Source organism: Melopsittacus undulatus, chromosome 1 (assembly GCF_012275295.1).
Source record: "Melopsittacus undulatus isolate bMelUnd1 chromosome 1, bMelUnd1.mat.Z, whole genome shotgun sequence".
Classification (NCBI taxonomy): domain Eukaryota; kingdom Metazoa; phylum Chordata; class Aves; order Psittaciformes; family Psittaculidae; genus Melopsittacus; species Melopsittacus undulatus.
In genome coordinates, this window is record NC_047527.1 from 95,726,916 (window position 1) to 95,754,271 (window position 27,356).

The following is a 27,356-nucleotide window of genomic DNA, read 5'->3' on the forward strand; positions in this document are numbered from 1 at the left end:
TTTGGAGGAAGCACATGTCAGACGCCAAGCTGTGCAGGGAAAGCCAACGCAGGCTCCAGGGAGTGCAGGCAGCTCCAGTGCTGGAGGGGTGCAGGTGGGAAGTACCGCAGAGCTGTGGCAGCACTTTCCACCCACCCCGCTGATGGGTGGGAAGAGAAACAGAGGGAAGGCTCCGTTCCTACTCCTGCCCCACGTGCCTCTACGATGCACAGTTTTTTTCTGCTTGTGATTTCTACAATACATACTGATCACTATCAGGGCAGCGGAACCTCAGTGAGAACCTTCGCCTGTACCCCAAAACAGAGGCTCTGTGGCCTGCTCTGTGGCTGCGCTGTATCCCCTTCTTCTCAAACCCTCGCCCCAGTCCAGACGCTCCCCATGAGGGAGAGCTGTGCCACCACCGGACGAGTTTCTCAGCCTGACCTGGGCCACGCAAGCCATTGTGTGCTCAGCCCCAGCCAAGGTGGAAAGGTAGAGCAGGGCAGCTGAACTCTCCCTGGCAATTTACCTAATTACTAGCTAAATGCAGCAAGTACTTTGCTTTCAAGCACAACTGCCTCTGCTATTAGCACCTGCGAAGGGGAGAGCCAGCTCATCCCCTCCTCCGTGCTGTGGGAGGTGTGGACAGAGAAGAGCTGCCCAGGAAGCCCATACAGCTCTCTGTAATGGAGATGGACTGTGATAAAAGAAGGGCCAGCAGAAGCACTTGTGTGGAAAGCTGGAGAAGTGTGGTGGCACAGCAGTGAAGGGGGGTGAGACATGGCCTAGCACAGCACTGGTGACAAGGGAAGGGTTTCTTGCTGGGGTACACATCTGCTCACTGTTTCGAGAGGGGCAGAGCCTGCTGAAGTCTCGCTAGCTCTGCTGTGATTTACCCAAACGGAATCATGGCTGGTCAGTGCAACACCAGCCTCAGACACAGGGACCGCTGAGCCTGGTCTTAAGAGCCTGAGCTGCCATGCAGTGATTCCCATGTGGGAAGAAGAGAGATGATGGGGAGAGAGGCAGTGGGAGCAGCCACATTTCCTCACCATTGTGTATGGCCAAACTCTCCCTGCACGTGGACCGTAGTCACTCTGTAGCCCAGAGGACTGCCAGAGATGAAGCGGAATGCAGAGCCCTTCCTCATTCCCCTTCCACCTGGGAGAAGTCCTGCAGAAGAGCTAGCTGTCCCAAAAGGCAAGGGGGATCCAATTTCAAGTGCCTGCTGACCCAGTGCTGGAGATCACTGTAACTTGTTCCAAATACTCCATAACATTTTTATTTCTTTCTCCTTTCCTGTGGAAGGAGTTGTAGGTTTGTGTGTCAGAACTTTATTAATTAATTAAGGTCAAATTAATTAAGGCCAATTGTAGCCCCAGCAATTCTGGGTAGGGTTTAACCAGTAGACGCAGGGAAGCAAAGCAAACAATGCAGGGGCCGGTCAGGCGTGCTCACCTCTTCGGCAGCGCAGAAGAAAGGACTTGGCATCTGGGAAGTGGCTTTTAAAAACGGCCAGGGTGCACTCGCTACAATGATCCACCGAAACAACAGCCGTCTAAAAATAAGGTTGTTTTCTGTACTAAGCTCCTTTTAACTTCGTTAGTCATCACCCGCTCCCAAAATAAGCTCCGTGTAACAGTCTCTCCTAGTAGCAGCTGTAAACAAACTTGGGGCGGCGGGAGGGAGGCGCAAGGGAATGGGAAGAGTAACAGTGGGAGGAGGCGGAGCGGCGGCGGGCTGCCCCGGGGAGGCAGACCGGGACTGTGGGGCCGGGGAAGCGGCGGGGCCGGGGCCGGGGCCGGGACGGGGGCTGGGGGCGAGGGGCTGCCGCGGGCCCCGCGCTGCGCCGCCGCCGCCGTCTGCCTGCGCCGGCTGGCGGGGCCTTGGAGCGGCGCCACGGTGGTCCGGGCAACGGCATTAAACAGGAGGAAACAGACGGGGGATTCCGTCATTTGAGCGGGGGGGCGGGCAGGAAAGGAGAGTCCCGCCGGGGGGAGCGCGGTTACCGCCCGCCCCGCGCCTCACCCCCGCTCCGGCCTCCCGGGAAGGCGCCGGGATCTCCTCAGCCCCCACCGGGCAGTGGGAAAAGGCCCCGCGCAACCCCCGCCCCGCCGGTAGCGTCCAGCGCCGCACCGGGGCCGCGTCGTCGAGGGGAGGCGCTGCCGAGCCGCCCTCTGCCAGCCCCGCAGCGCCCCCTGGCGGCGCCCCGGTGCGGCGGGGTCCGGGCCCCATCTCGCTCCGCGACCCCGGTCACTCCGCGTTTGCCACGGCCAGGGTCTTCTTCACCTGGTGCCTTAGGGGAGACATCAAGGGTGGGGACGATAGCGCTGAGAGTTGAGGGATTTTCCCTCTTTCCCACTCGGTTTTCCTTGAAGTAAAAGCATCCCCTTTTGGATTTGTTTTTATTTCTTCCCCACCCGAGGGGACAGCAGGGTCCGGTGATGTCGGGGGGATGGCTGAGCTTCTGGCTAAGTGCACTCGTTGGTGAGGACTGTCTTCCACCATGATTTAGTGGAGGATCTCGCCCCGAAGAATCAGCCGCGGCCTCCTGTTCCCCAGGAGCAGACAGTATTTCGTTTATATTGGGTTTATTTTCAACCACATATGGGTGTCAGGCACTAGATTTATGATTTTATTTTTTTTTTTCTTCACACACACCAGATACGCATAAAACCACCCCAGAGCTCCGCACGCCGCCGTCCAACTCCAACAGGAAAGCACGGTCTCCTCCTGCCAACTGTGGGGGCAGAGGGACGGCGAACAGTGAGCGCAGGGAGCGGGCAACGGGGCTGGAAGCTGAGGGGCCCCTCCAGCATCCCTCACCCGGGCGGTTCCGGCCCGTGCCGGGGTGTCACTGCCTCGGCGGGGGCCGGGTCGGGGCATCCCGGAGGTGGGAGGCAGGAGGAGGAGCCGCTGCGGGTTGGAAACCTCTCCTTTCCCCTCTGCGAAGTGATGAGATACAAGTGGGTTGCTGAGGTATTTACAGAATAATAATAAATGAAACAATAATAATAAATCTGGAGCGACTGAAACCAAGTCCACCGGGTCTGTTAGTAATTTAGCAGAATGGGATTTTCCTTTCTCTCGCCTGCCAGTTGATGCTCTTTTCCAAATTTCCACAGCGGGGGAAGCCTGCGATTTTTTACATAATGATTTCAGCATGCGAGGCTGCCTCGCTTTTCCTTTTTTTTTCCCTCCTTCCCTCCCTGCCTGCGTCCCTCTCTCCCCCGTCTCCTTTCCATCCCTTCCTTCACTTCGAGACCCCGGCGCTCCGCCCGCTCCCCCGCAGGAGGGCACCCGGCTCCCCCGGGCTGCGGGGACCCCGCAGGCTGCGGCGGGGCCGGCGCTGGGCGAGCCGGGGTCCGGGCGGCCTCGTGTCCCCACGGAGAGGAGGGTGGCGCGGCGTCCGAGGCCCGTCGGTGCCCGCCGGTGCCCGCCTCCCTCTAGCCGCCAGCCGGCGGCGGGGCCGGGGCCCAGCTGACATCACGGGGCCGGGGCGGGGAGAGGGGCCGGGAGGGGAAGGGAGGTGGGGGGGTGTTTTCCAGCTTTAAAAAGGCGGCGCCGGGCGCGCAGCCCTGCGTCAGAGCGAGACTTCCCCGCTCCGCACACTCCCTCACCCCCGTCCCCCGCCTGCGGCACCCGGCGGGCGGGCAGCGCCCGCCACCCCGTTCCGCCGCCGCGGCGCGGGCAGTGCCTCCGAAGTCCCCACGCACACCCGCCCTCCTCTCCATGCCCCGGCCCCGGGGGGGCGGCGGCGGCGGCGAGCTCCTGTGCCTCCGCGGGCGCGGCTACCACGCCGGGGGCGGCGCGGCACCGGTCCCCGGGGCGTGAAGGAGGGCGGGGGGGGCACGGGGCAAGGCGGCGAAGGGCCGGCAGCGGCCCGGGACGCGGCGCCGGGGCTCCGCTGCCCCGCCGGGTGGATGCCAAGCGCTGCCCCGCCGGTTGCCTCCGCGCCGCCGTCGCGGGACTCAGGCAGCGGGAGAGAGAGGCCGGCAGCTGCCCCGCAGCGCGGAGCCCGCCAGCTCGGCAGCACCATGAAGGCGGCGGAGGAAGGTAACGGGCGGCTCTGCGGGCGGGTGGGCAGCGGTGTCCCCCGGTGTTTCCCCGCGGCGGCCCGAGGTTTGCTGGCGGCCGGTTGCCAATAGGTGTCTCCTTCGCCTCTCGCACGGTGCCGCCTCGGCTGCGCCACCGCTCCCGGCCGGCTCCTGCCGGGCCCGGGCCCGCTCCCGATAAAGATCCCGGTACCGGCCCGGCCCAGGGGGGCAGCATGGCAGCGGCGTGACATCTCTCCTCGCCGCCAGCGTGGGGCTACGCGGGAGCCTGGGGTCCGGTCAGGGGGAATCGCTGGGATCCGGTTCGGGGATTCCCTTCGCAGCCTCGGGTTTGATTCTGGGGGAGGTCAGAATACACCCTGTAACTGCAGCCATCCCTGGCTCTTGGGAAATGAGGGAGCCTACTAAAACACGGGTCCCGGGCAGTGCTAGGCGCTGTACCAGCGGCCGGCCCTCCCCAGCGCACCGAAACAGGCGGGAACGGCACGGCCAGCTGCGGGGCTCCGCCGCCCCGGGTCCCCCGGCACCCCTGAGGGACCGGAGGAGCGCTTGCTCCGCCACCCTGGCTGCCTGTCGCGACTTCTTTCGATGCCCCCTAGTAATCCTGCTGCGAAAAGTGCCCTGAAAACACAGAGGCAAAGTTTAGAGAAAGAAGGTCGCGGGAACGGGACTTGGGAAGCACGTTATGGGTTCCAGACTGAGCTTGGTCCTGCCAGGGGCAGCGTTTGTTGTTTGGAGCCGGGACCGGCTTCAGTCTCTCCTGTGCCAGTCGGGACATATTTCTGTCCCCGGAGCATCGTTTCCCAGCACCGCTGTGCTCACCGGCGAAACTTAAGCTCCTCGCTTTCCGTGCCGGCGCCTTTAGGTAGCACCCGCGCCCCGGGAGCGGGACCCCGCAGACAGCTGCTCCGCATCACCTCCGCGCAGCTGCTTCAGCTGCGGGGCAGCTCCCGGCCCCAGCTGCAGGACTGGGGGGGGCACCCCCGTCTTTCCTCTCCCCCCCCTCGCCACTCCTCCGCCTTCTCCCGGGGTCCCAAGTTTCCTTCCGATCTGGTGGTGCCGCCGCTTTGCTGCTGCTGCTGCTGGTGATGTAGAGCGAGTTTTGGGACAACAATGGGGCTACCATGGCCTGCCGGGCTCGGGCAGGGCACAGCGAGCCCACACAGCGCGGAAAGAGGAAAGTGTGAAGAAATGGGGCAGAGGGTCGCGTGCATGGCCGCGGTGTTTATTCCGTAGCGTGGGACAACGGGGCTCCCTTCTCTGGGTTTGTCCCCGGAAAGCTGGACGGGCTCTCAGGACGCATCTTTTAACACAGATGTTTTCATTCCAGAGGTTCATTTCAGTTGACAGGACCCTGCCAATGCAAAAGCTACGGCCGTGGCTGTGAGTGCGGCTCCACTTTTGGAGCATGCGAGCGCCTTTCGGGATGAAGTTAATTACGTTTTATTTAATAGCATTGGCTTGCGTGCCTTTCACACGCTCGGACCTCCGAGGGCTGCACGCACGGCGTTTCCAGAGCTCTGGGCTTCAACGGCACTGAATGCCCTAACTTGTAAAAATTACACCCAGAGGCAGCTGACACAAAAAGAGTGCTAGAGCCTCTTGTCAAAAGCGGGGGGGGACATTCCCCCTCTTTATTTCTGTGGCATTTCTGATGCCCGTGTTAAAATGTCGCCAGCCCTCGTCGATAGTTCTCTTCCCTGTTGATGTATTTTGTAAGGGACTAAGAAAATTAGGCCAGCCAGAAAGTGTGACCCAATCCAGGAAACACGTCGGGGAGCCCTGCAAATCAGGATTGCTGCCTGCAAATTAAGGTGCCCCTTGATTGCCGAACTATGACAATCAAAGAAAATACTCCATTGCTGGCTGAGCCTGGGAAGACATTCCTGCAAAGTGTCCCGGTGGGAGGACCCCTGTTTCTTCTGTGGGTCATAGCGAGGTGTGGAATCCTTCGCCTCTGAGAATACCACATTCAAGTTAAATACTCCTTCAGGCTGCGGGGCTGCAGCTAGAACAGCCCGGCCGCTGGGTCCCTCGTTGGACCTGCGTGGAGACCAGGAGATCCGGGCAACACAGGTTAACCACGGGGTTGGCCGGTGGGTCTGTCAGTGGGTGGCACAAAGGCACCTGGAGGCACCGGGATGGCCTCGTCGGGGTACATCCCCTTCCCTCCCACACCATTCGTTTCGCTTTCCCCAGTTTAATGGCAATCTCCCAGTTCTAAACTGGATTATTAACTGGCGGGACGCTGTTATTCCATCCCTGCATGTGGCATCACTTCGGTTTTGCCTTTCCGTAGTACATCTTTCCTCTGTCTCCAAGGGAAGGATGCCAGCTGAAATATTTTATTGACAGCACTAACATTTATAGACCTGGCAAATCAAGCTGTCTGTAAATAGTTTGGACAATTCATCCCTCCAGCAGGTACCAGATGCAGGAGAGGCAAAGGATCAAGAGCAGCGAGTATCGGGAAGCTTCTCATCTCCCCTCTGGGGAGCCCTGGAAGGAGATGGGGAGCAGAGAGCAGTTCGGCATGGAGAGGTAGCCGGGCGGTCAGCCAGCTGCAACCGGGGGTCCGAGGTCCGGGGCGAGGCTGCTGTCCCTCCGGTAGGCCAGGGCAGGCAGTGAGAGGTGCAGCAGTGCCCGCCGTCGGGGCAGAGGACGCGGGTGAAGCGGTATGCTCGGCCTCTCTCTAAGTCCGGGGCAGGCCGCCTCTGGCCTGCTCCTGCATCCGGGCCGGCAGGGCCCCAGCAGTCGCATGTGGAGGGGTTTCGCACACTGTGTGCCGACACGTCGGGGAAGCGGCTGCAAGCGGGGGGACAGAGGGCAGCCCCACGGCTGCCTCACCGCCTCCCCAAAGCAGACCCGGGCCCCGCCGGGGTAGCACCTCGAAGTCGAGCGGTCTTGCGTGACCCAGGGCTGCCCCGTCAGCCCCGGGCGCTGCCGGTGCCCGCCGGCTCCTGCGGGAGGCGAGACTGAAGCGCGACTAGTCCCGGCCGGGGGAGGGGAGGGGGGAGGAAAGCAAACGGGCTCTGATGGAAAAAAAATGTGTTTTCCTGGCACTTTGCAACGGAGATTTCAGTCATACGCCTGGAAAATGGTATTCCCTGAGTTTATAAGGGAATACCGTTTCCATAAACGCTTAGAAAAAACTATTCCTTTTGAAATACGGCCTGAAGCTCATGGAGCTCAAGGTCTAGGAGGGGAGGTCCTTTACCTGGCAAAGACTTTCAAATCTGGTAGAAGTGCATTTCTGAACAAAAACAGTTTTCCCTAATTGACTTTTAACCCGTAAAAGTGGGACAGGCAGGGGGTCAGGGGAGCACGGTGCCAGTCCCGTCGCATCTCACTGTCTGCAGGGCCCTTTGGACCCCACCCCGTCCCTCGGTGTGCGGCCTCGGACCGAGGACCTTTCACTCCCTCGCGCACGGAGGCAGCCGGTAACGTTACGAGTCCCACTTTAATGAGCTTTTTATAGCAGCTGGCACTAGTGGGTGCTGCAACTAAATAAAATAAATAATAAATAAATGAAAGCGAAGCCTCCTGGCTCGCAGACGCAGCGCGGTGGGGAGCCCCAGAGGAAGCCTTACCAGCTTCCTCAACGAAGAGGGGGTCTAGCCGGTGCCCCGGACGGGCGGGCGGAGGCGCTCCCCTCCCTTTTCCTCTAGAAGCCCCTCCGGCTGAAGGTGTAAAGAGCCGCTCCTGCTCCGCTCCTTTTAGCGGGAGCTCAGCACCTGCGGCAGTTGGTTACCACCGGGCGGGAGCAGGTGAAGTCCAACTGCCCGACTACTCCCGGCCTTCTCATCTCCACCCCGGAGAGCCGGTGGTTCGGGATTGCCTCCGGTGGTGTCCCGCCATCTGAGAGGGGCTCCCCGCGGCGCGGAGGCTGCGCTGTAGGAGCAGAGCCCAACGGGAGGGTGCGGGTGGCGGGGGGGCCGGGCAACGCGGTTGTTTGCATCGACCCGGAAACATCAACAGCGGCAGGGAGGGCGGATCAGAGGCGGTGGCGGCAGCGAGATAGGCCGCCCGTCGGGGCTGGGGTCACGTTACCGCCCGCAGCGGCCGCCGTCCTGCGCCTTGCGGGGCTTGGCAGCCCGCCGTCGCCGACGGAGAGCTCGGCCCGGCCCGCCAGCAGCAGGTGTCCGGGCACGGCGGGGCGGACCCGACGGGGCGGGCCGGGGGCTGCGCCGCTGCCTGAGTGCCTGAGTGTGGTGGGGATCGCGGCGGGAGCCATGACGGGAGTGGAGGCCGAGCAGGAGTTCGATTTCGATTTCCTCTTCGAGTTCAAGCACAGCGATGAGGGTAGCGGTGGAGGTGGGTCGCGGCGGGGGGGCTGGCGGAGGAATTCCCTGCGGTTCGTGTCGGGGAAGGTTATCCCTTCGGCCGGGGTGGGAGAGCTAGCAGTCCCGCCCGGCGGGGTCGGCCTGGTGGCGGTCGGCGCTTCTCGTCTACGCCGCCCTGGGAAGCGGCGAGCGGGACTGCGGCGGCCGGGAGTGAAACCGTGCTTCGGCGGCTGGCACCGTTCCCTGCCGTGCCCTGGCAGCAGCCGGGCGAGCCTTCAAGAGAGAACAACTCCGGCGGCAGGCGGTGCCTGATCTGTGAAACTTGGGGATTGTTTGAGCTCTTCGAACCTCCGCGTTGCCCGCTCGCGCAGCGGTCCCCCCCTTTCCCTCCCCCGGCCGGCTGCCCGACACTGGCAAGGGGCTTCCACCTCGCACCGCTCTCACCGCCCCCCGAGTCCCTGGAGGGTGGACAGGGGGTTCTGGGTCGAGCCCGTTACTGAGATGGGCCAGTTCAAAAGCCACATCTTCCCCCCCCCCCCTTTTTCCCCCGGGAGCTGGAGCTAGTTAGGAGCAGGGTTTAGTTTGAAGGTCATCCATAAATAAAAATAACGGGCCTGGATTTTTCACGAGTCAGACGGTTTCCAACTCTGCTGTCTCGTCCTGGCTGCTTTCTTTTTTTCTCTTTTTTTATGACTTTTAAGAGTACTTAAGGTGGGAGGGAATGAGGCACAAGAAGTCTGGAATTGACACACAGAGAAAGTTGTTTCCTGGCACGAGGTTGAGTGCTATGGCATCGGAGATCACCATAAAAAGCTCTCATACAAGTATGTGATTTAACACAGCCTCAGAGTAAGGCTCTCCCTATGTCTGTACTTTATCCTTTGACTAAACTGAAGCAGATTCCCAAATCTTTGCTTGCATACCGCAGCCTGCCAGGATGGAGGCGAAGGTGTAGTGCCCCCCTTGGAAATGCTCCCCAGTTGCCCATCTCTCTGATAACGTTGTCAGTGTCCAAATAGACGTTAGGAGCTTCACGGGTTTTAGAGAAATGCGAGTTTAAGAGTTTCACACCAAGCTTCTCAGGTGTGTCCTGGTAATTAGACACCTGGAAAGTGGAGGAGCTTGGGCAAATGAAGTGTCAAAGTCCTAGTGAGAAAAGTACCGAACTCCATCAAGTAATTTTGAAGGCATGAATTTAAACAGACCTGGAAGTGGCTTCATCTTTAAAAATATAAAGTAGCTCTCCCTTTTTCTGAAGCTCCTCTGAGCTGCAGGTGTTCAGCATTCCTATTTAAAGAATGTAAATAAAAGCTGATAGTAGCCCGTGGCTTGCAGGCAGCATTTAATGATAGAAAGGAGTAAAACCTTTGCTCTGTGAAATCATCGCGGGGAGGGGGAGGTCTGAATTTTTCATGTTGTCCCAAAGTGAAATGTAATATGTGAAGAAGTGCTCACAAATCAAGGGGTCCAGTTTCTTGTCCTAGTTATACTTAATGTAAGTAAGGGGGCTTGTTGGAACAGAACTGTTGCAGACCTGCACTGGTCTGTCTGACAGTGGGGTTTGGCTCAAGATAACAAGACAGTGTCTTGGTAGTAAGTGGTAAGTGCACTGGTTCTGGGGGCCTCTATGGATCACGGTCATGACAGCAACTCCATGTTAAAGCATTACACCTTTTATCCCTAACAGCACTGTTGAAATTCCTTACACAGCTGCATTCTGTGATGCAGTTTCATGTCTTTGTAGCCACCCCCTTCTCTTATCCTCAGGATGGGCATTTTATTTCTAGATGTCTCATTCACCCTGGTGAGGAGAAGATCAGGATGTAACAGTGCTGACCATGAATGTGCATTGGGTTAATTTTGTAAATCTGGAAATTTTGGAATGTGGTGTCTCAGAAATTGTAGCTGGTGGTTTTTAGCTCACAAACCAAGGAATTGGTCCCGTTCCTAATTCGGGCTTTGGGGCTTTTACATTTGGTGGGCATACTTTTTACACACTACCTGAAAATTCAAGATGCCTAAATATATTCGCAGGGCTTTGGATCTCGCTTCTTCAATGTTGAGTGCTATTGCGTGAGAAGCTATATCACATGGTATTTTTCTTGGCCCTTTAAAAGTTGACTTTTGTGCATAATAGTTCTAAAAGAGGCTGTTCCTTAAGATGTGCATCAGGAGGACTTGTTGCTTGGAGCACTTGAAGCTGTCTTGTAACTTAGTTTGATTTTTTCAAATTGAATTCCGAAGGCTGGTCTTAATGCTTTATACTGCCTGTGCAGCCTGGGCTGCACATCTCCAGCAGGATTCAGTGTTTGAATTTCACCCTAGTCATGCATCAGATTGTAAGAGAACTGCTGGGTTCACAGAACTTTTCACACAGGTAATAATTATCCCTATTTATTTTTAATAAAAGATCTAAAAACACTGGTGCTGCAGTCAGCAGATGCTGTTGTTGCACCTCTCCGCAAAGCTTACCTGATGGGCACAGAGTCTGGGCAGCTTGTGGAGCCCATGGTTGCCTGCCAGAGGTGCCTGGCTCCACAGTGGGTACAGGCTAGAGGTGGCACCCAGCTGTGCCATGTCACCAGTGCCATCTCTTACACACCAGGCCAGCAAGCTATGGAAGGGCCCATGGTGCATCTGTGGAAGAACCTGGCCAGGCAGCAGTATGGTGCTAGGGACATCATCTTCCTCTAGAGCTGGAGGAAGCAGAGAAAGGGTTGAAGCTGCCTTTAAAGTGATGCTCAGACCCTTTCTCTGAACTAATTTCTACAACAGAGGAGGTCTTACCACTGTTGTACCACTTTGAGTTTTTGTTTCCATGAAGAGTGAAAGAGGAGTGGTGGTGGTTGTAGTGACACTGAGCGATGTGGCCATGTGGCAGAGCAGCAATGAAAGGGGGCTAATTTTGGAAGGAGGGGGACTCTGATCCTCCAGGCAGATCTGCGTTTCGCTGTGACCACTGCAGTCAGATTATCCTTGTCAGAGTATCACCTCTTTCTCCATAGTTCCTGCCTGCCGTGGTGTTGGAAAAGAGTGTGAAGCTGCAGCATGTTTTGAATAATCCAGTTTTATTTTTGGCACAGTCTGGTGTAATTTAATGACCCTTCTTCAGTAAACGGCTCGTCTCTGAAGGCAGACTATAGAGTGAGTTCAAAAGGTGTTGTTGCTCATCGTTCCTGACTGTTACCTGACATGACATACATCAGCTGGAACATTGCAGAGTTGCTGTGGAACTGCGACAGCACATTAATTTTTCCTAAGTACCGTTTGCCTTGGAGTCCTTGCCAGCGAGAAAGGCATCGCTGGAGGATGACACCAGAGAGGGCTGAGCTGATAAACAAAAGAAAGAGAATAGCCGGCTGCGCTGGCGTTGCCAGCTCAGAGGCTCGTTTGCATTTGTAGCACCCATTGGGAATAACAGACGCAGTAATTACCACAGCTTTTCCTTATCTCCCTAGGGAAGGTGGGCAAGGGTGACTGCCAAGGGTACTTTCCTCCTGGGAGGGAACAGGACAAATTCGCCTGGCTGTGGCTAGGGGGGACACAGAGTTTCCCTCTCTCCTGCAGGAAAAGTGCCACTACTGTGATAAACCTTCAGGGAAGACTGATGCACTGCAAGCACAGCTTGGGGCTGGAGTTGGTTGCATTTCTAGGCTGCTGAGAGGCACCTACAGTACAGCATTACCGATACTCAGAATTCCAGTGGCTGTTGTCCCTGATAGAAAGGTTTTGCTCTCTTTTCCCAGTAGTGCAAGAGGTACTGGCATTTTGTTATGAAGGGTGCTGAGGCCCTGGCACAGGTTGCCCAGAGAAGCTGTGGCTGCCCCATCCCTGGCAGTGTTCAAGGCCAGGTTGGACAGAGCTTGGAGCAGCCTGGTCTAGTGGAAGGTGTCCTTGCCTGTGGCAGGGGCTTGGAACTGGATGATCATTAAGGTTCCTTCCAACCCAACCTATCATGTGATTTTATGATTAGGGCCTCAGGCTCATGTGCTGGTAATGCTGAGCCTCCATCTATCAGAATGCATGGGTAGGATGACGCCTGATCTCATCACTGCTCACAGCACCAGGGACACATTGTCCTGGGTGCAGTCCACCGATGTCTCCAGGTAGTAGAGAGACACATATGCAGCCCTCTGGAGGGTGAGCAGAGCTGAAGGAGTCCCTTCAGCAGGCCTAAAGCAGCGAAGGTCAGCTTTGAGATGCTGGTCCCTGCAGAGCAGCAGGGGTGGAGGCGTGCTAAGGTGGGGTTGTTCCCCTGTGCTAAGTCAAGGACCCTATCAGCACAAGTCTGTGATGTGATCTGTCACCTCCCAGGTTTTCTACACTGTCTGTGTGGCTCTGCTATTGCTTTTGTATACCTGCAGCTGCTAAATGGTTAGACCACCGGCCAAGAGCACTCTGCTGGCAGCTTTCAACGTGATGTGCTCAATAACCAGCAATTTCAGTGGAATTGCGGCTGTCGTGGAGTAGTGAGACATCCTTGTTTATCCTTCACCTGGCCCCTGCCAATTGGGCTGGAGGATAAGTGGTCCCAGAAACCAGAGCAGGTCAATAGATCCATCTTGTTCCAAAATCCTAGTTAACTGGAACCAGTTGGAAACTTGCTGTAATGGAAATTTTGGTTTGTATAATTTTTGTAACAAAATGCAGTTGATCATGATTTTTGCTTTAGTCTGCCTCCACTTTTGGTTTTTGTCCTGTGATTTTTACGTATTCCAACTTTTCAGGGAGAGAATTAGGCTCACTTACATAAAAGCACATCTCCTGGGCAGCATTGCAGTCTCTGAAGCAATGTCGTTTGAAGACTCAGTTTTTTGCTCTGAAGTTTCCCATAAGAAGAGTGTCCTTGAGATAAACTCAGTCCATGTGCATCCTTCCAAGATGCTTGTCTTGTATGGTTCAATTAGTGCCATTTTCAGAGAAGCTAATCTGTAGCTTCTTCCCTGTCATGGCATGCCTGTGGGCTGGATTGTTAAGGAGATCTGTTTTTTTTTGTGTTGTACCATGTTGCTCTGTTCCAGCTGGATATACTAAGTATACAGCTGGTTACTAAGTGACTGTATTTGTGCAGCACCTCGTATCATTCTTGTTTGTTTGTTTGTTTGTTTTCCAGAACACTATAATTACACATCTTCAAACGTAAATGCTGTCATGCCTCTAAATGTGGCACATTCCTCATTGTCAACTCCATGTCATGGCCTTCAGACATCAAATCCCGTCATTTCCGTTGTCCCATCGACAAACCATCCTTCTGGATATGGAGGACACATGGACAGTGGGGCCTCCGACTATTACCTGCCACCAAACATCAGACCTAATGGAGCTCCAGCGCTAGAGAGCCCTAGAATTGAGATCACTTCTTACATGGGACTTCACCATAACAACAACCAGTTTTTCCACGACGAGGTTGAGGAGGCCATCCCAAATGCCAAGAGGTCACCTTCCACTGCCACTTTGAACTTACCGAACATTGAGGCGTACAGAGACCCATCTTGCCTGAGTCCAGCAAGTAGCTTGTCTTCCAGAAGCTGCAACTCTGAAGCGTCTTCCTATGAGTCCAACTACTCATATCCATACACTTCACCCCAGACCTCTCCGTGGCAGTCGCCCTGTGTCTCTCCGAAGACCACCGACACAGAGGAGGGTTACCAGCGCAGCATGGTGGCCTGCACCTTGCTCAGTTCCCCACGGCACTCTCCATCGACATCTCCCAGGACCAGCATCACAGAGGAGAACTGGCTGGGGGCTCGCAACTCGAGGCCTCCATCCCCTTGCAACAAGAGAAAGTACAGCCTCAATGGCCGGCAGACCTCCTACTCCCCGCACCACTCCCCAACGCCTTCCCCGCAGAACTCACCACGGGTGAGCGTCACGGATGAGACATGGCTGGGGAACACCAACCAGTACACCAGCTCTGCCATCGTTGCCGCCATCAATGCCCTCACCACCGACAGCACCATTGACATGAATGACGGGATTCCCATCAAGTCAAGGAAGACCGCCATCGACCACACGCCGTCCATGACTCTCAAAACTGAACCAGCTGGCGAGGATCATGGGACCATATCGCCAACTGCTGATTTATCACCAGAAGACTTCTCCAGCTTTCAGCACATCAGGAAAGGAAACTTCTGCGAACAGTACCTGTCTGTGCCGCAGCATCCCTACCAGTGGGCCAAACCAAAGTCTCTGTCTCCAACATCCTATATGAGGTAAGGAACCCTGACTTAGAGAGCAATCCTGATAGTATCTTTATTGCATGCTTCATTTTTTATCTCCTTCCCCTTCCTGTCTCTGTTTCCTGGCAAATCTGTCCATCCATTCATTCCACTTAGCCATATCTTGTGACTTTGCCTCTGTTGTTGGTGTGGTGTGACCATGAGTAAAGCCTTGAAGGATTAAAGAGGCTGTTCTAGGAGGCGGCTGTGCATGGGTTATAAGTGGCAACTGCTTCCCAGGAGATGAGCTGCAGTCCTGGCAGTCTGGAGATAGGGTATTCAGAAACTCATCAAGCAGCAGGACAATTCGGTGCCATCAAATCTGGGGCTTTACTTAAATAGTTCATCATATCTTAGTATGTTTTTCTTGCAGAAGAAGGAGATGGTTTCATTATTGTGGCTATTAGAGGTCCTTTGACATTTACGCTTTATAGATAGTGAATACAAACCAAATAGTAATATGGCTCTTTTGTGCACTCTTTCAGCTTTTACTTCACTTAATCTAAAAGCTGCTCATCAGCCTTCTTTTCCTGTCTGTGCTGTACAGTGATCCCCCCCCTCCCTTTTCCCCTACCCCCCCCCCCCACCCCCCGGCTTCCCCACCGCTTTTATGTTTAAACTAGAAAACCTTATATGTCATCTGATAATATACTGGTTGCATAGATTTATCACAAGAGGACTGTTGGTATGAAGCACCACAGAATAGCCAGAATTTGAGTTACATCATTGCTTTTTCTTTCAGTCTCAGTTATGGTCTTTATCCTGAAGTCTCCTGAAGGCTGTATACACAGAAGCATATGGTGCAGGAAAAGAGTTTAGCTTTCCAAAAGTTTGCAGGCTGTTCCCATTCACTGGCTGTGATGGCCACCCCTTCTCCTCTTCCACCCCAAAAGCACACTTGGCTTTTTACTTTTGACAGCAAAGCTGTCTTTCTGAAAATGAAATAAGTGGGCACATAGCTGAAATGATAACATTCCCTGGCTCTCAACTTGCCAGTCTGACTTTTCCCCAGCTGGCATAATTCTGCCACGTGCCATCTCCCAAAACTGAGAGTGAGGGGTGCATGGCACTTCATGTCACAGCATGTAGTACTGTGGTCCCCTTCCTCATCATCTCCTGCTCCTTCCTGCGTTGCCCAAGCCAAGGGCTGCAGGACCCTAACTCAGTTCAGTTCAGTGCTGGGAAGTGTAGCAACCCCTTTGGGCCTGGCCAAGCCATCCTTGGTACCTTTAGGAGATGAGACTTTTAACATCAGTCAAATCCTTCAGAGCCTTCCTGAATCCTAAAAAAGCCTTCTATGCTCTCCCACTGAAGAGCCGTGTGGCCCGCACTCATCAGAGAGGCCAGCCGTTGGCTTTTGAGTCTCAGGGGGGTTGCTTTTTGCTGAAGACTTGAAGGGCAGTAATAGGAGAGTTTGACCAAACAGGCTTTTATCTCTCCATTGCAGCGAGTGGCCCATAGGCACTCTGCTGCAGTCTGTCAGGAGGCACCCGACATGCCTGTGCGCTAACACAAACAAGAAAGGTGAAGCGTACAGAACAGAGCCCCACTACATTGTGTATTTAACATTTTTTTCCACTGTTTTGGTCTTGTATAAAATATGTTTCCTGGTTCACAATATGTTTCCATGTGATCTCATTAGCTCATGCTCTGGGGCAGTTGGAAGTAACTGTTGAAACGTGATTTTAAGTTATTTTACCAATCAGATACACTGACCGTGCTTCCTTCCACCAAAAATACCTCTCATTTTATGTATATTCAAAGTGCTGGGCAAATGAGCACAGACGTCAACAGGATCACAGCCTACGCAACAGAAACTGTTATTTTAAATCTTTCCAAAAAAATTGGTTAAGAATTTGTCACAACAGAGCTGGATTTTTTTCCTGTTATGTTACACATCTGTTCTATTTCAAACACGAGGGCTGGAGGGGTGCGTTCCAACAAACAACTCGGGCTCAAAAATCTACCCACTCACAATGATTTTGAGATAACCAGATTTGATTGCCTCCTCTGTCCCTTCCTGAATACGCGGTACAATTTTCATCAAAAGCCAGCATGCCTTGGAAAATCACTGAAACCTTTCCCTCCCTCTCTTGCATTCCCATCTCTTTGGGGGCAGGAGGGAGGAGGCTCAGGCAGACCGTCAGCTGCATGCTGTCTCCCTTCCTGGGGTTTTATAGCAGGCATCACCCTAAAGGGGAAACTACCTTTTTGTGTTGTTTCTAAAATTGATGATGTTTTTCATTTGTTGTAATTAAAGCACAATCTGCTTTAGGCTTTTTAAGTCCCAGAGGATGGGAAAGAGTATATATAATGACATATAATATGTATTATATGTGTACTAACAAAACTATGATAATGCCTGCTTTAACAGAAACACAGTATTTCTGTGCCTCATGGTTCTCTTGGTTGCTCACGAGGATTGTGAGATCAGAGGTTCAGTCTGGTCCCCAGGCTGTGGGCCCCACGGAGCAGGTTTGGGCTCACACATCCCCTTCAAGGGCTATGAGCAAGTGACTCTATTCCTGCATGGGACTTGTCACATGGGTGGTGAGGATTGTAGAAAATATTTGGAGACCAAGCAGAAATTTCCAGGGGGAGTTTGGAACAAACTCTGGTGTAGTGATGGCAATCATACATTTCCAGACCAAAATGGGTTACCTAAATATACAAGTTTACCTCAAAAACTACTGGAGGTAAATCATTATGAAGAGAGTCAAGCAATGGCTTTGTGAAATTCCACTTTGCTTTTAGTTCTGAGGTCCTTTTTTTTTAATTACAGTATTTATGCATTGTATTCAAGATGCAAATGCAAGAAGTTTTCATCTTAGTCCCTCTTTTCCAGTTAATGTAGCAAATAGTTCAAAAAGAAGCACTCTACCAGGCAGTTACTGTATGAGTAGGTGACGCTCTGCGTTTCTCAAGTTCTTGCTGTCTCAGTTGTGTTCCTTTCTGTGGTATTTCTCCATCACTCCTTACTGCTGTGTAATGCAGAATCTCCCATGGGCAAAAACGTCAAAGATAAAATGGAAGTACAGGACTTCTGCCCTCGGTATGGGGGCAGGATTAGTGACTATTTCCAAAACTAAAATCCCCCCCTTTTTTTTCACCCACTCATTAGCATGTCCTAAATCATCCTATAATATAGAAAGTATAGGGACCAATACAGAAAGTATAGGGACCGACAAAAGTGAGGGATTTCTGAGTATCTTGCACATTTTTAATGACTTCCTCTGTAGCCACTGTATTTGACTAAATACAACCTGAAATTTCCTGGAGAAGTTTCCTTACTCATTGAAAAGTAACACATTGTAGTTATTTCAGGTGTCATCAGTTTAATCCAAGAAGTGTGTCTGCCTGTAACACTTGAGTGTACATTAAATGTAGTATTTTTTGGGGAGGAGGAGGAAGAGAAATGATTGGGTTTGTTGGTCAGGCATATGGCATGTGTGAGGTCTACCACACCAAAAGGAGCTTCCAGGAATAGACACCCAGTTCCAGGTGCTTATGAAAGCTCCCTACTGTATATTCTTGTACAGTGTATGTTTTTTAAACCGTCGAAAGCCACATTTTCTTCAGCTGCAGTCTCCTCAACCTCAAAAATATACATGTATGTTCTTGACCTCACAGGCAAGGGGTCATGTAGTTTTACGTATAGAGGCTGTAGTTTGCACCTAGAGAATGTATGGGTGGATACCTGTCTACCCATCGCAAAAATCACATTTGGCTTTTACCTGCATTAATGGGCTGGTTTATTTTTTGTGGATTTTTTTGATTCCACTTTTGTGACTGTGACAGTATTAAACTCAAGCAAGCAAAAATTGTTCATTAAGGCCCTGAAACATACAATTTCCTTTAAAATTGTGATTTTAAAATGTGGCATATCTTTTCCTTCTTTCTTTTGATTTCTGGACCTTCCAGATGCTCTGATGCTCTTGATGCCTTTTTAATTCTTCCTTTTTTTTTTATTAAATTAAATATATGTTTTGTTCCAGATTGTGAAACACAGTACAGCCTTACTTGGGAGAAGTTAGTTTCTCAAGAAATCGGGGTTTTCTGAAGGTGGAAAAAGGCACCAGCTATCTTAATATGAGATAGTCACTGGCTCAACAGCACCGGATTTGCTGACCTGTGAATTCATGGCAAACTTGCGTGTTTATGGCAAGCCAGAGGAAGTTCCTCAGACAAAGCAAAGGCAGGACTGTCTGAGCAAGACCCAGTGAAATGGGGACTTGTGCCTGTGTGTCGGTGACCATCTCCTGGGGCTTGTTAGTGTTAATTGAGGGGCACAGGGAGTGGAGGAGGAAGAGCCTGCAATGCCTCCAACCTTTTTCTCTCTCCTGCTGTATATTTATGCTGGATGGGAATATTTAGATGTATCAACAGGTTTGGTTTACCACCACATAGCAGTGGCTTTTGATTATGTTAGGTTGCTGTATCATAAGGCTGAAGACTGCTTGGGAGCCTGTCTCAGTAAACCAATTTGCTTGTTTGTTTGTTTGATTGATTTAATCCTCCCTGTGCTTTCTCCTGCCTGTTCTCCAGTTCATTCATACACCCTTGTGAACATCTTATTAATGGTCTTCCTTCACCAGCTCCTTTTAGCACTGTGTGATTCTAAATTCAGAATGAGCAGAGACGTGATGCCAGCTGCTTGTTATCTCCATTCCCGCAGCAGTAGTTCCTTGTTCTCTCTCTAAGCTAACAAATGCAAATTTTCCCATGCAAATCGATCTCTGAATGTGCAGTTTCAGGACAGTGGTGTTAAGTATTATCTGGAAGTATGATGACGACTTGCGTTTTCAAGACTTCAACGTGAGGAATTCCAGTGCGCTGCATGCACTCCACAGAGGAGCTACTTGCTCGGCATGCCAGGAAAATGCAGCCAAGTCTGGGGTGGGATGCAGCATCTATTTTAACAGCTCGCAGCCAGATTGCTCAATTGTCATACAGGAAATTAAAAAAAGGAAAAAAAAAGAGAGCAAAATCTCTCCACATTAACTCATAGGTGAAATATAAAGCAGGTCTGTGTTTTTCTGACCACTGTCAAGTTGGTGGGCACATAGGCATCGTCGTTGTTTTCTTACTCTTCCAGAAACCACACAAGGATCTTTAGCAGCCATCCGCTTCGATGTGAGACATGGGTAATAAATAATAAATTATAACCGTATTTGCATTTGGCACACAGAGCAGGGGCAAGCTAGCAGCCTGGTAAAAGTTTCAGCAGCCCTGTGGTTTCTCTAGTTTGTGTTTTTGTTTCTAAAGGAACACTCCCACATAGAAACAAATAAGTTTAGTGCACACCAATCTCAGCCACACTCTAAGTCACTTGTTTTACTTTTTTGCTGAAGCACACTTACCATCCTGTTCTTCCAGGCAGTGGCTTATGCTCCTAGCAGGCAGCTGTCTGGGGTAGATGCTGTGGTAGTTGGCCAATGAGCAGGGTTAGGCCCTGTGTGAGACTGGCAGTTGTTCTGACACCTTTTGCCCAGTAGCCTAGTTAAGGACAAAGATGTTTGCAAATCTCTTTTTCAAGTGGCCTTATGCATTTAGTAGCTTAGAAAGTGTAACGGTAGTTTAATTCCCAAATGCATAGCAGTCGTGAAAATGGGGCTTAAATACCTATGCAAAGTTTAGTAGCAATGTTTGGCTTTGGTTCCTCCCTGTCTATGTTCCAGTGTGCTGCTTAGTATCTTTTTTTTCCTTTTTTTTTTTTTTTTGGTAACTTGATAAATCTTTCTGCTAAAAGCAGAAGTCAGCCAGACTGGATAATCTGTTTTTGATTTAATCATATTGTGTATCTGGTGTATGAAAAATAAATCACTATTCATCTGGTTTGTAATCTGATTTACCTAGGACAGAGGAGTTACATTGAGCAAATTTCCTATAGCCTAACACCAGATTTTGTGAACCCACCTTTAAACAACCAACCCTCATTACAGCATTTAGGAGGACTGCAGTTAGATTTATTATGGTGTTGAAAGGAACGGGACAGGTTTTCAGTTGGTGGAAAATTTGATCCGAGGGAAATACACCAATGTATATTTGATAGGAAGACTGTGTGAAGACCTTTCATTTCTCTTCTTGACCCCTGTGGAAGGGCTCTCCTCCCCTCTGTGTGATGCTGGCTAGATGAGGTAGTTTGGGCCTTTTCAAATTGATAAGGCTTATTTGCATCAACCAGATTTGACCACTACACCATTTGCTTGGTGATTTTTTCCTTTAACTGTGTGTAGCTGCAGGAAATTAAGTGCTTGATGAAGATAACCTAACATAGGAAATAGCTCTGACAGCCCTAGCCCATGACACTGTTAAATGCATCACTCTGCTTCCTTTATCAGGAAAACTGCCATTAATTGTCAATTTATAATTGGGCAGGTGGTATTTTGGAATTTTGATGATAGATTGTAGGCTAACAGCAAACTGTATTTTTATTTACAGGCATTATTTAAGAACCTGAATTTTACAACTCAATTATACTGGTATTTTCAGGTGATGATTTGAAAGAATTCTGCTTTGGTTTTGGCTTGGTTTGTTTTTCTTTTAAAGAGATATAATTAGTTATGAAACTACTACTTGCTTCCATGTGTCTTCAAAACAAAATCCCTCTTCACTTGAGGGCTACCTGCTGCTGGTCAGAGTTGTCCTGTTTAATTAAGTTCTTACAATTTCTAATCTGGTAGATGTTGTGTCCGCAGGAAAAAAAAGAGATCCATCAAGTGAAAATTTACTTAAAACCAGAAACATCTGTTTAAAAATGTGTGCTGATCATCACCAGGAGAGACACAGCTGTTTTGCTCTGCTCTTTGTCATTTATCATTACTCAAATTTGGTTTACCCAGATTTTTTTTTTGCTTTGACTTTTTCAGACTAGAGTGTGTGTACCTAACATGCTATGCAAGGAATAGTGGCTATAGACAAGTTATCTGTAGTTTTTTTTGGCCATTCCTTCACTCTTTCTTGTGCCTAGTAGTGGAATAGCTTCTCCTTGCCCCTTGGGTGGGTGCTGGCCATTTTTGGGGAAAGGCTTTCACAGGAGTTCAAAACATGTAGCTTCCTGCCTCTAGCAAAGGCTGGGGTTCCCATGCTTGATGGGCACTGCATCCAAATTCAGGATTTGTCCCTGGCAGGGTCTTGCCTCTGCAGAGAGTGCCCCATTGGCTCCTGCTGGATCCAGATGTTCACAGGAGCTGGGAACCCTCACAAAGACAACATCTTTCTTTTGGATGAGCTCACATGTGGGCTGAGCTGGGAGCTATGTGGCTACTTTCTTCTCTTTCCCTGTTATTTTTGAGGACACTCCACGTCCTGAGGGCCCTAGAGCAGAGTAGTTGGAAGTTTGGAGCCTGTGATTCACCAGCAAGCTGTGCTGGGGTAACAAGGAGTGCCCAGGGAGTGAGTATGGTCCTGGTCCTCACAAAGGGCTGGGACTTAGTGGCTCAAGCTGACCCCTATAATGCATATAGTGTGTGTCTATAGGTGTTCAAATCACATGGCTCAGCTTTATAAGCAGTGAAGAAAGATAACATAGAGAAACTTGGCACCACCTGAAGTTGCATCAGTGTATATGCACACGTACAGTTGGCAGAGATGAGTTAAATATGCCAGTGATAAAGGGCTGGATAAGCACTTAACCAAACTAAAAATCCCCTCTAAGTGGTTAAAGTCTGTGTCCTGCAGTGAGAGATAGCAAGGATGCTTTGGGGAATATGAGAGCTGTAATACCTGAGGAGCTACAAGGGCACTGGGTTAGTGTATGGGTCACTGGGATATTAAAATAAAGTATTAATTCTCCAGCTGAATATGTGCTTGGAATACACTCATCCAGTGTGGAAGCTCTTGTGCATCCTTTCCCTCCCAGCCAGCTCATTTCAGCTGTGATTCACACTGCTCAGGCTGTTCTTGCACCAGCACTATACAGTGAGGAGTGGGACCAGTAAATCCCCAGTGGCCAGCCTCCTTGCACCCTGGATGAGAGCTAATCAGCTCTTTAGCTTCTTCATCTGCATGCTGCAAGTATCCCTGGTCTGTTGTGGCAACAACAAAGGGTCAGAGACCCTTACTTTCGGCTTGCTGGTTGTGTTCTCCAGGTTGATGGGAGAGATAATAAAGTTTGATGTAAGAGGGCAGGGTTGCATGTTGTGGTTGTGCCATTTAACTACTTATAAAGGCTTTTGAAGGACACCTGGTGAGAAGAATCCACCAAAGTAAGGAACATACGCTAGACATAAAATCATTCTTTTCATTGTGAAGCTTTTTGCTTCGATTTTAAGATCAATAAATTTGTCTCAGACCTACTGTTTCTGCAGTCCTCGTTTGTTCCTTTTTCCACTTTTTTCAACCCAAAGTATCAGCTTGGCGTTTCTTACATCTGAGCGCTCCTGACTGTTTTCAGTGTGGTTCTACACTGGAAGTGGGTTTCTAAGAATGACACTTCCCCACTATCGCATGCTGTCAGGCCTGCTTGCTTGTGTGATGGTAATGAGTCCTTAATATTTCAGTTAATTGCAGAGTCAATACTGGGCCGGAGGAATGAGCTGGATTTTCTTCAGGCTTGTGCATCGTCATTAGTAGAATTTGTCAGCAAGTTCTGACTTCAGGGCTTCCTCCCTGGTAGTGCATGAACCAGAAGGAGATCGGCTTCGCTTTGGGACTGATGTGTTTTGTGTTGGAAAGGAAGCTGGGAAGTAACTTTTTTAATTCTTCCTGCCTCCTGTAAACTGAGCAGATTTGTTCAAATCCATTAGATTCATTAAAGCAGAACCCCTCCAGAGCTGGTTTGGCATTCAATTTCACAGCAGAAATACTGTTCCTTAAATTCTTCTGCATCTTTTCTGCCTACCTTTTTCCGTTTGGTTCACAAATCAATTTGTTAAGATATTTGTAAGCTGTGTCTTAACATTTTTCCATTTTGGTTACAAATTTGATAGCATCTGGGTCATCAGATGTATTCAGTCCATAAATCTTCATAAAATAACCGTTAGCTTCTAAATTACTTATGGCATTATCCACACTGATGAAGTCTTAAATGTAAGATGGTGAAGGATGAACTGTGAAACATAGTCTTCAAAGCAGTAGCGCTGGATGCTTGTGGTTTGTGATAGTGGACTTGATGTTAATTTTTAATATGTTTTCCTTTCCTTTGTAGCCCATCCCTGCCTGCCCTTGATTGGCAGCTGCCATCCCACTCAGGACCTTATGAACTGCGTATTGAAGTGCAGCCGAAATCCCACCACCGAGCTCATTATGAGACAGAAGGCAGTCGAGGGGCTGTGAAGGCATCTGCAGGGGGCCACCCTATTGTGCAGGTACTGAAAAGTGTAACGAGCAGCACAGGTTGTTTATCCCAGTGCTCTGTGGTGAGCACCCTTTCTTCTCCAAAACTGGAAAGGAGATTTTTCCTGTTCTCGGATATTACCCTGTGTGAGTGTGCCTTGGTGCATATTTAAAACCGGATGGATCAAGCCTTTATTAGAAACAAGGCAAGAGCAGCCAGTTGCTCTTAGCAATATGAATATGATGCACACAGATTGCTGCTGTGTCGATGTACAACTAAGCAAGTGTTCAGCTGGCAAGCAGTGATCGTGGACCTATCTGTGCAGTCAGATTCCAGACATGCAGTTTATACTGAAATCAGCTGGGGACGTGCCTCAGTACATTTAGTCCTTAACTTGCAGTTGGATCTAATCAGAGCTGTGAACGCATGTTGGAGGGCAGAGCTGTAGCAGTAATGTGGAAGTATGTTGCTGGTTTGGATGTTGCAGTGAATACTGAGGGAAGTGAGGCTTTTTGAGTTTCTTCTGTTTAGTTCTGTAAACCCTTCCAGCCGCTCTGGAAAACATCTGAGGTCTGAATCTAGTTTCACGAATCCTACTCAGCTCTTCAGTTACTGTATAGAAAGCATTTTAATTTAATAACGCTGTAAACTGACCCTTAATTCATTTATATGACTAGTCTCATTCAGTTTTAAAGGACTTTTCTCAGGAGTGGGAAGAACAAGATTTAGTTGTTTAAAACAAAAATGTAGCGGGAGAGAGCCAGCTGTGCCTGTCCCTCCTTGGCTACTTCTTTCTAACCTAGAAGTTAAACTTCCAGTGTTTTGTCAGGGTGGTGACACCCTGTGCAGCACAGTGCAGGTTTTATCAGTGCCTGGATGCCATGGCACCCATGGGTGTCAGGGCACAGTCTGTGGGAAGGAGGCAGGCGCTGCCACCCCACTCGTGCTGGTTGGGTTTATGCCACAACTCTTCCCATAAGAGCAGCGGCTTGTTGAAAATCTGGATGGCTCAAGATGATGTACAGGCCACACGTGCAGGGCTCACGTGTGTTTGTTTATTTGCTGTAAAACCCTGTTAGCAAATGTGTTGTTTGAAGGAGCAATGTGAGTCTGAGATGACACTGGGCAGGGAATGCTGCTACAGAGTTTGTGTGCTCCTGTGGCAGCTGAAAAAGGAAAGTGAGGGGAGTTGTCAGCAGCAAACAGAGTTTTCTCTTCAGCTCTGCCAAAGCTCATCAGTGACATAGGATTATGGAAGTCATCCGCTGAAAGACAAGGTTTTAGCAGAACATTTGTGAATGATATTAAAGAGGGATCTGTGGTAGACGGTTCATACCTACTCTGTTTGTGGCAAATGGAAGGATATGTAGATGAGGATGCATTAATTCGCAGTGGCCAGCCTGGTGTTTAAAGTTTCCTACGTGCTTTTTGGAAAGACTGAATGTGATGCCAACATTTAATTGGACTAAATGTGTCCAGACATTTCCCTTCTCATCCCCTGTTGGGATTGAGCGTGCTGCTTCCAAACACAAACAAGTGTCAGAAAAGAGGAGAGGAAACTGCGGAAGGGCATGAAGGGAAAGGGGAGGAAGCAGCCAGTCCTAGTCCTGTCAGTTGGCTCTACCGGTTTAACAAGGATTAATGTATTTTTCAGTCCTTTTATTACAACCTGAACATCCTTTTCTTGCAAAAGAACCAAAGAACAGAAACATAAAGGGCCACAAAAAGCTTCTCCATGCTGACATTGCTATCCTAGGCATTTGAGGAAATAGTTAAAATCTTCTGACTTTGACCAGAGATGGATGGATGGATGGACGGACAAAAAGTACTTCCAAAAAGAAAGTGCATACTTAAAAATACTTTTAATAAAAGAAATAGTAAGGACTTACAAATAAAGAGAGTACAAATAAAGAGAGTACATACGAATAAATGAAAGGAGGAGGAGGAGGAAATCTAGGGAGTTACCTCTTATGAATCAGTGGCTGACAAAAGCTGTAAAGTGCGCCTCTGAACCAACGTCCAACGTATTTCCAGATGTTGCAGGTGTTTAAGTCAGGTTTGATTCAGCCTACTATGTGACATAGAAAGAAGCCCAAGCTTCAAAGTTCACACCCAGGTGTAAGTTTGAGCAGTATCTGAGTGTTTTCAGGTGAAAGATTCTGGTCAAGCTTTTCTCCCTAATGTTTCTCAGTGTTTTCAATTGTGTTGACTCAGGGAAACCTGTCATAAAACTGCTCTGACCTCTTTTTCTACCTTTTTGAGTTGTGGGGGTTTTTTTGCCCCATGTGGGCAGTTAGGTCTTTCCTATGTCATTGCTTTGGGAGAACTTGTTAAAACTCTTACCTTTTACCCTTAACAAGAGGAGAATGAAGAGCAGGTCTCTTCCTCCCTTCTCCATTTCAAACCCTGTCTTACAGCATCCTGCTTCCTAAGCCAGGAGATTTTCTTGCACTAATACCTCCACATATCTGTAGGGCATGCTAAGGCAGAGGAGAAGTAATCCAAAAATCATACGCAGCTCATGGCACGGTTCTCCAGCAAAATTGCCAGGAGGTCGCCTTCTCTGCAGCTGGAGTCTGTTTATCTTCTTGTTCCAGGCAACATTAGCTTCTTTGCTGCTGCTTCATCTCCTCTGGTAGGAGGTGGAAGGTCTGAGAATCAAAGGTTTCCAAGGCAAGCATGCTGGATGAGGAGAGCAGTGGTGTAGGAGGGCAGGAGTCTCTTGTGGGTGTGACATAAGTCCAGGGCTGGAGGCTAATTTTTTTCCTTGGCTCTAGCGGCTCCTCCAGGCTGGAGACTTTTCTCTGGAGCTGGAGAGGGACACATGGAAAGCTGAAGAGTTTTGCACTGGGACCCAGGCACATGCTGAATGCCAGTCGTGTGTAAAATTCCTCTCCTCTTCCAAACCTGACCCTGGGAAAGGGCAGCAGTGCTGAGTGCAGCAGGCTGCTGAAGGGGGTTATGCTGACCTGTGGAAGGTACAAACCTGTGGGTACTGGCAGCTGTCCGCAGCAGCAGAGTCTTGCCCCACCTCGGTGCTGGAAGGTGCCACTCGATCCTTATAATCTTTCATCTGCATGGGGCTTGCTCACTGGAGGCTCCTGCAGGCTGCCTCCCAGGAGTGTTTCATGCCAGCAGAATTTCCTATGGATTTTGTTCTGTGAATGGCTGCGCTCTCCCTTCTGCACTTAGGAACAATATGGTTTTGAGCACTTCAGGTTGCCTGTGAGGGATGAGGAGCCTGGTAACATAATACTCCTCTCTATCTCATTTTGCCTTTGCCTCTTTGGGTGTTTGGCTGCTATGGCGGCCCCAAGCCATTGCTGGTCTTGATTGCTAAACCCACTGCTCACTCCCATTGAGAGTGGGATGAGCTGGCACACCTAGTGAGCTAAAAATGCTGCAGAAGATTGGCAAGCAAGTGGTGCCAGGGAGCGGTGCTGGTGAGCTCACAGCTGGCACCAGCTTTTACCCCTTGGCTTGGAGAAGTATTTTGTGAGTTGTCGTTGCCTTTGGTGATTTCAGACCAGGATACTCCCGCTTC

The 27,356-nt window shown here is 50.5% G+C and overlaps 1 protein-coding gene across 7 annotated transcripts in view; it reads left to right on the top strand.

Annotated features, from left to right (window-relative positions):
- Window positions 1-3,860: 3,860 nt before the first annotated feature.
- NFATC1 (nuclear factor of activated T cells 1) overlaps window positions 3,861-27,356 on the top strand; it is a 116,236-nt gene continuing 92,740 nt past the window's right edge. For 6 of the 7 annotated variants that reach the window (XM_034066791.1, XM_034066887.1, XM_034066970.1 and 3 more), the window contains exons 1-3: window positions 3,861-4,035; window positions 13,431-14,529; window positions 23,684-23,843. In XM_034066791.1, the coding sequence (XP_033922682.1) occupies window positions 3,903-4,035; window positions 13,431-14,529; window positions 23,684-23,843 (1,392 nt within the window). In that variant the 5' untranslated portion in view covers window positions 3,861-3,902. Of the gene's footprint in view, window positions 4,036-8,166; window positions 8,349-13,430; window positions 14,530-23,683; window positions 23,844-27,356 lie in introns of those variants that run through there. The other variant, XM_034066838.1, reaches the window with a different exon arrangement.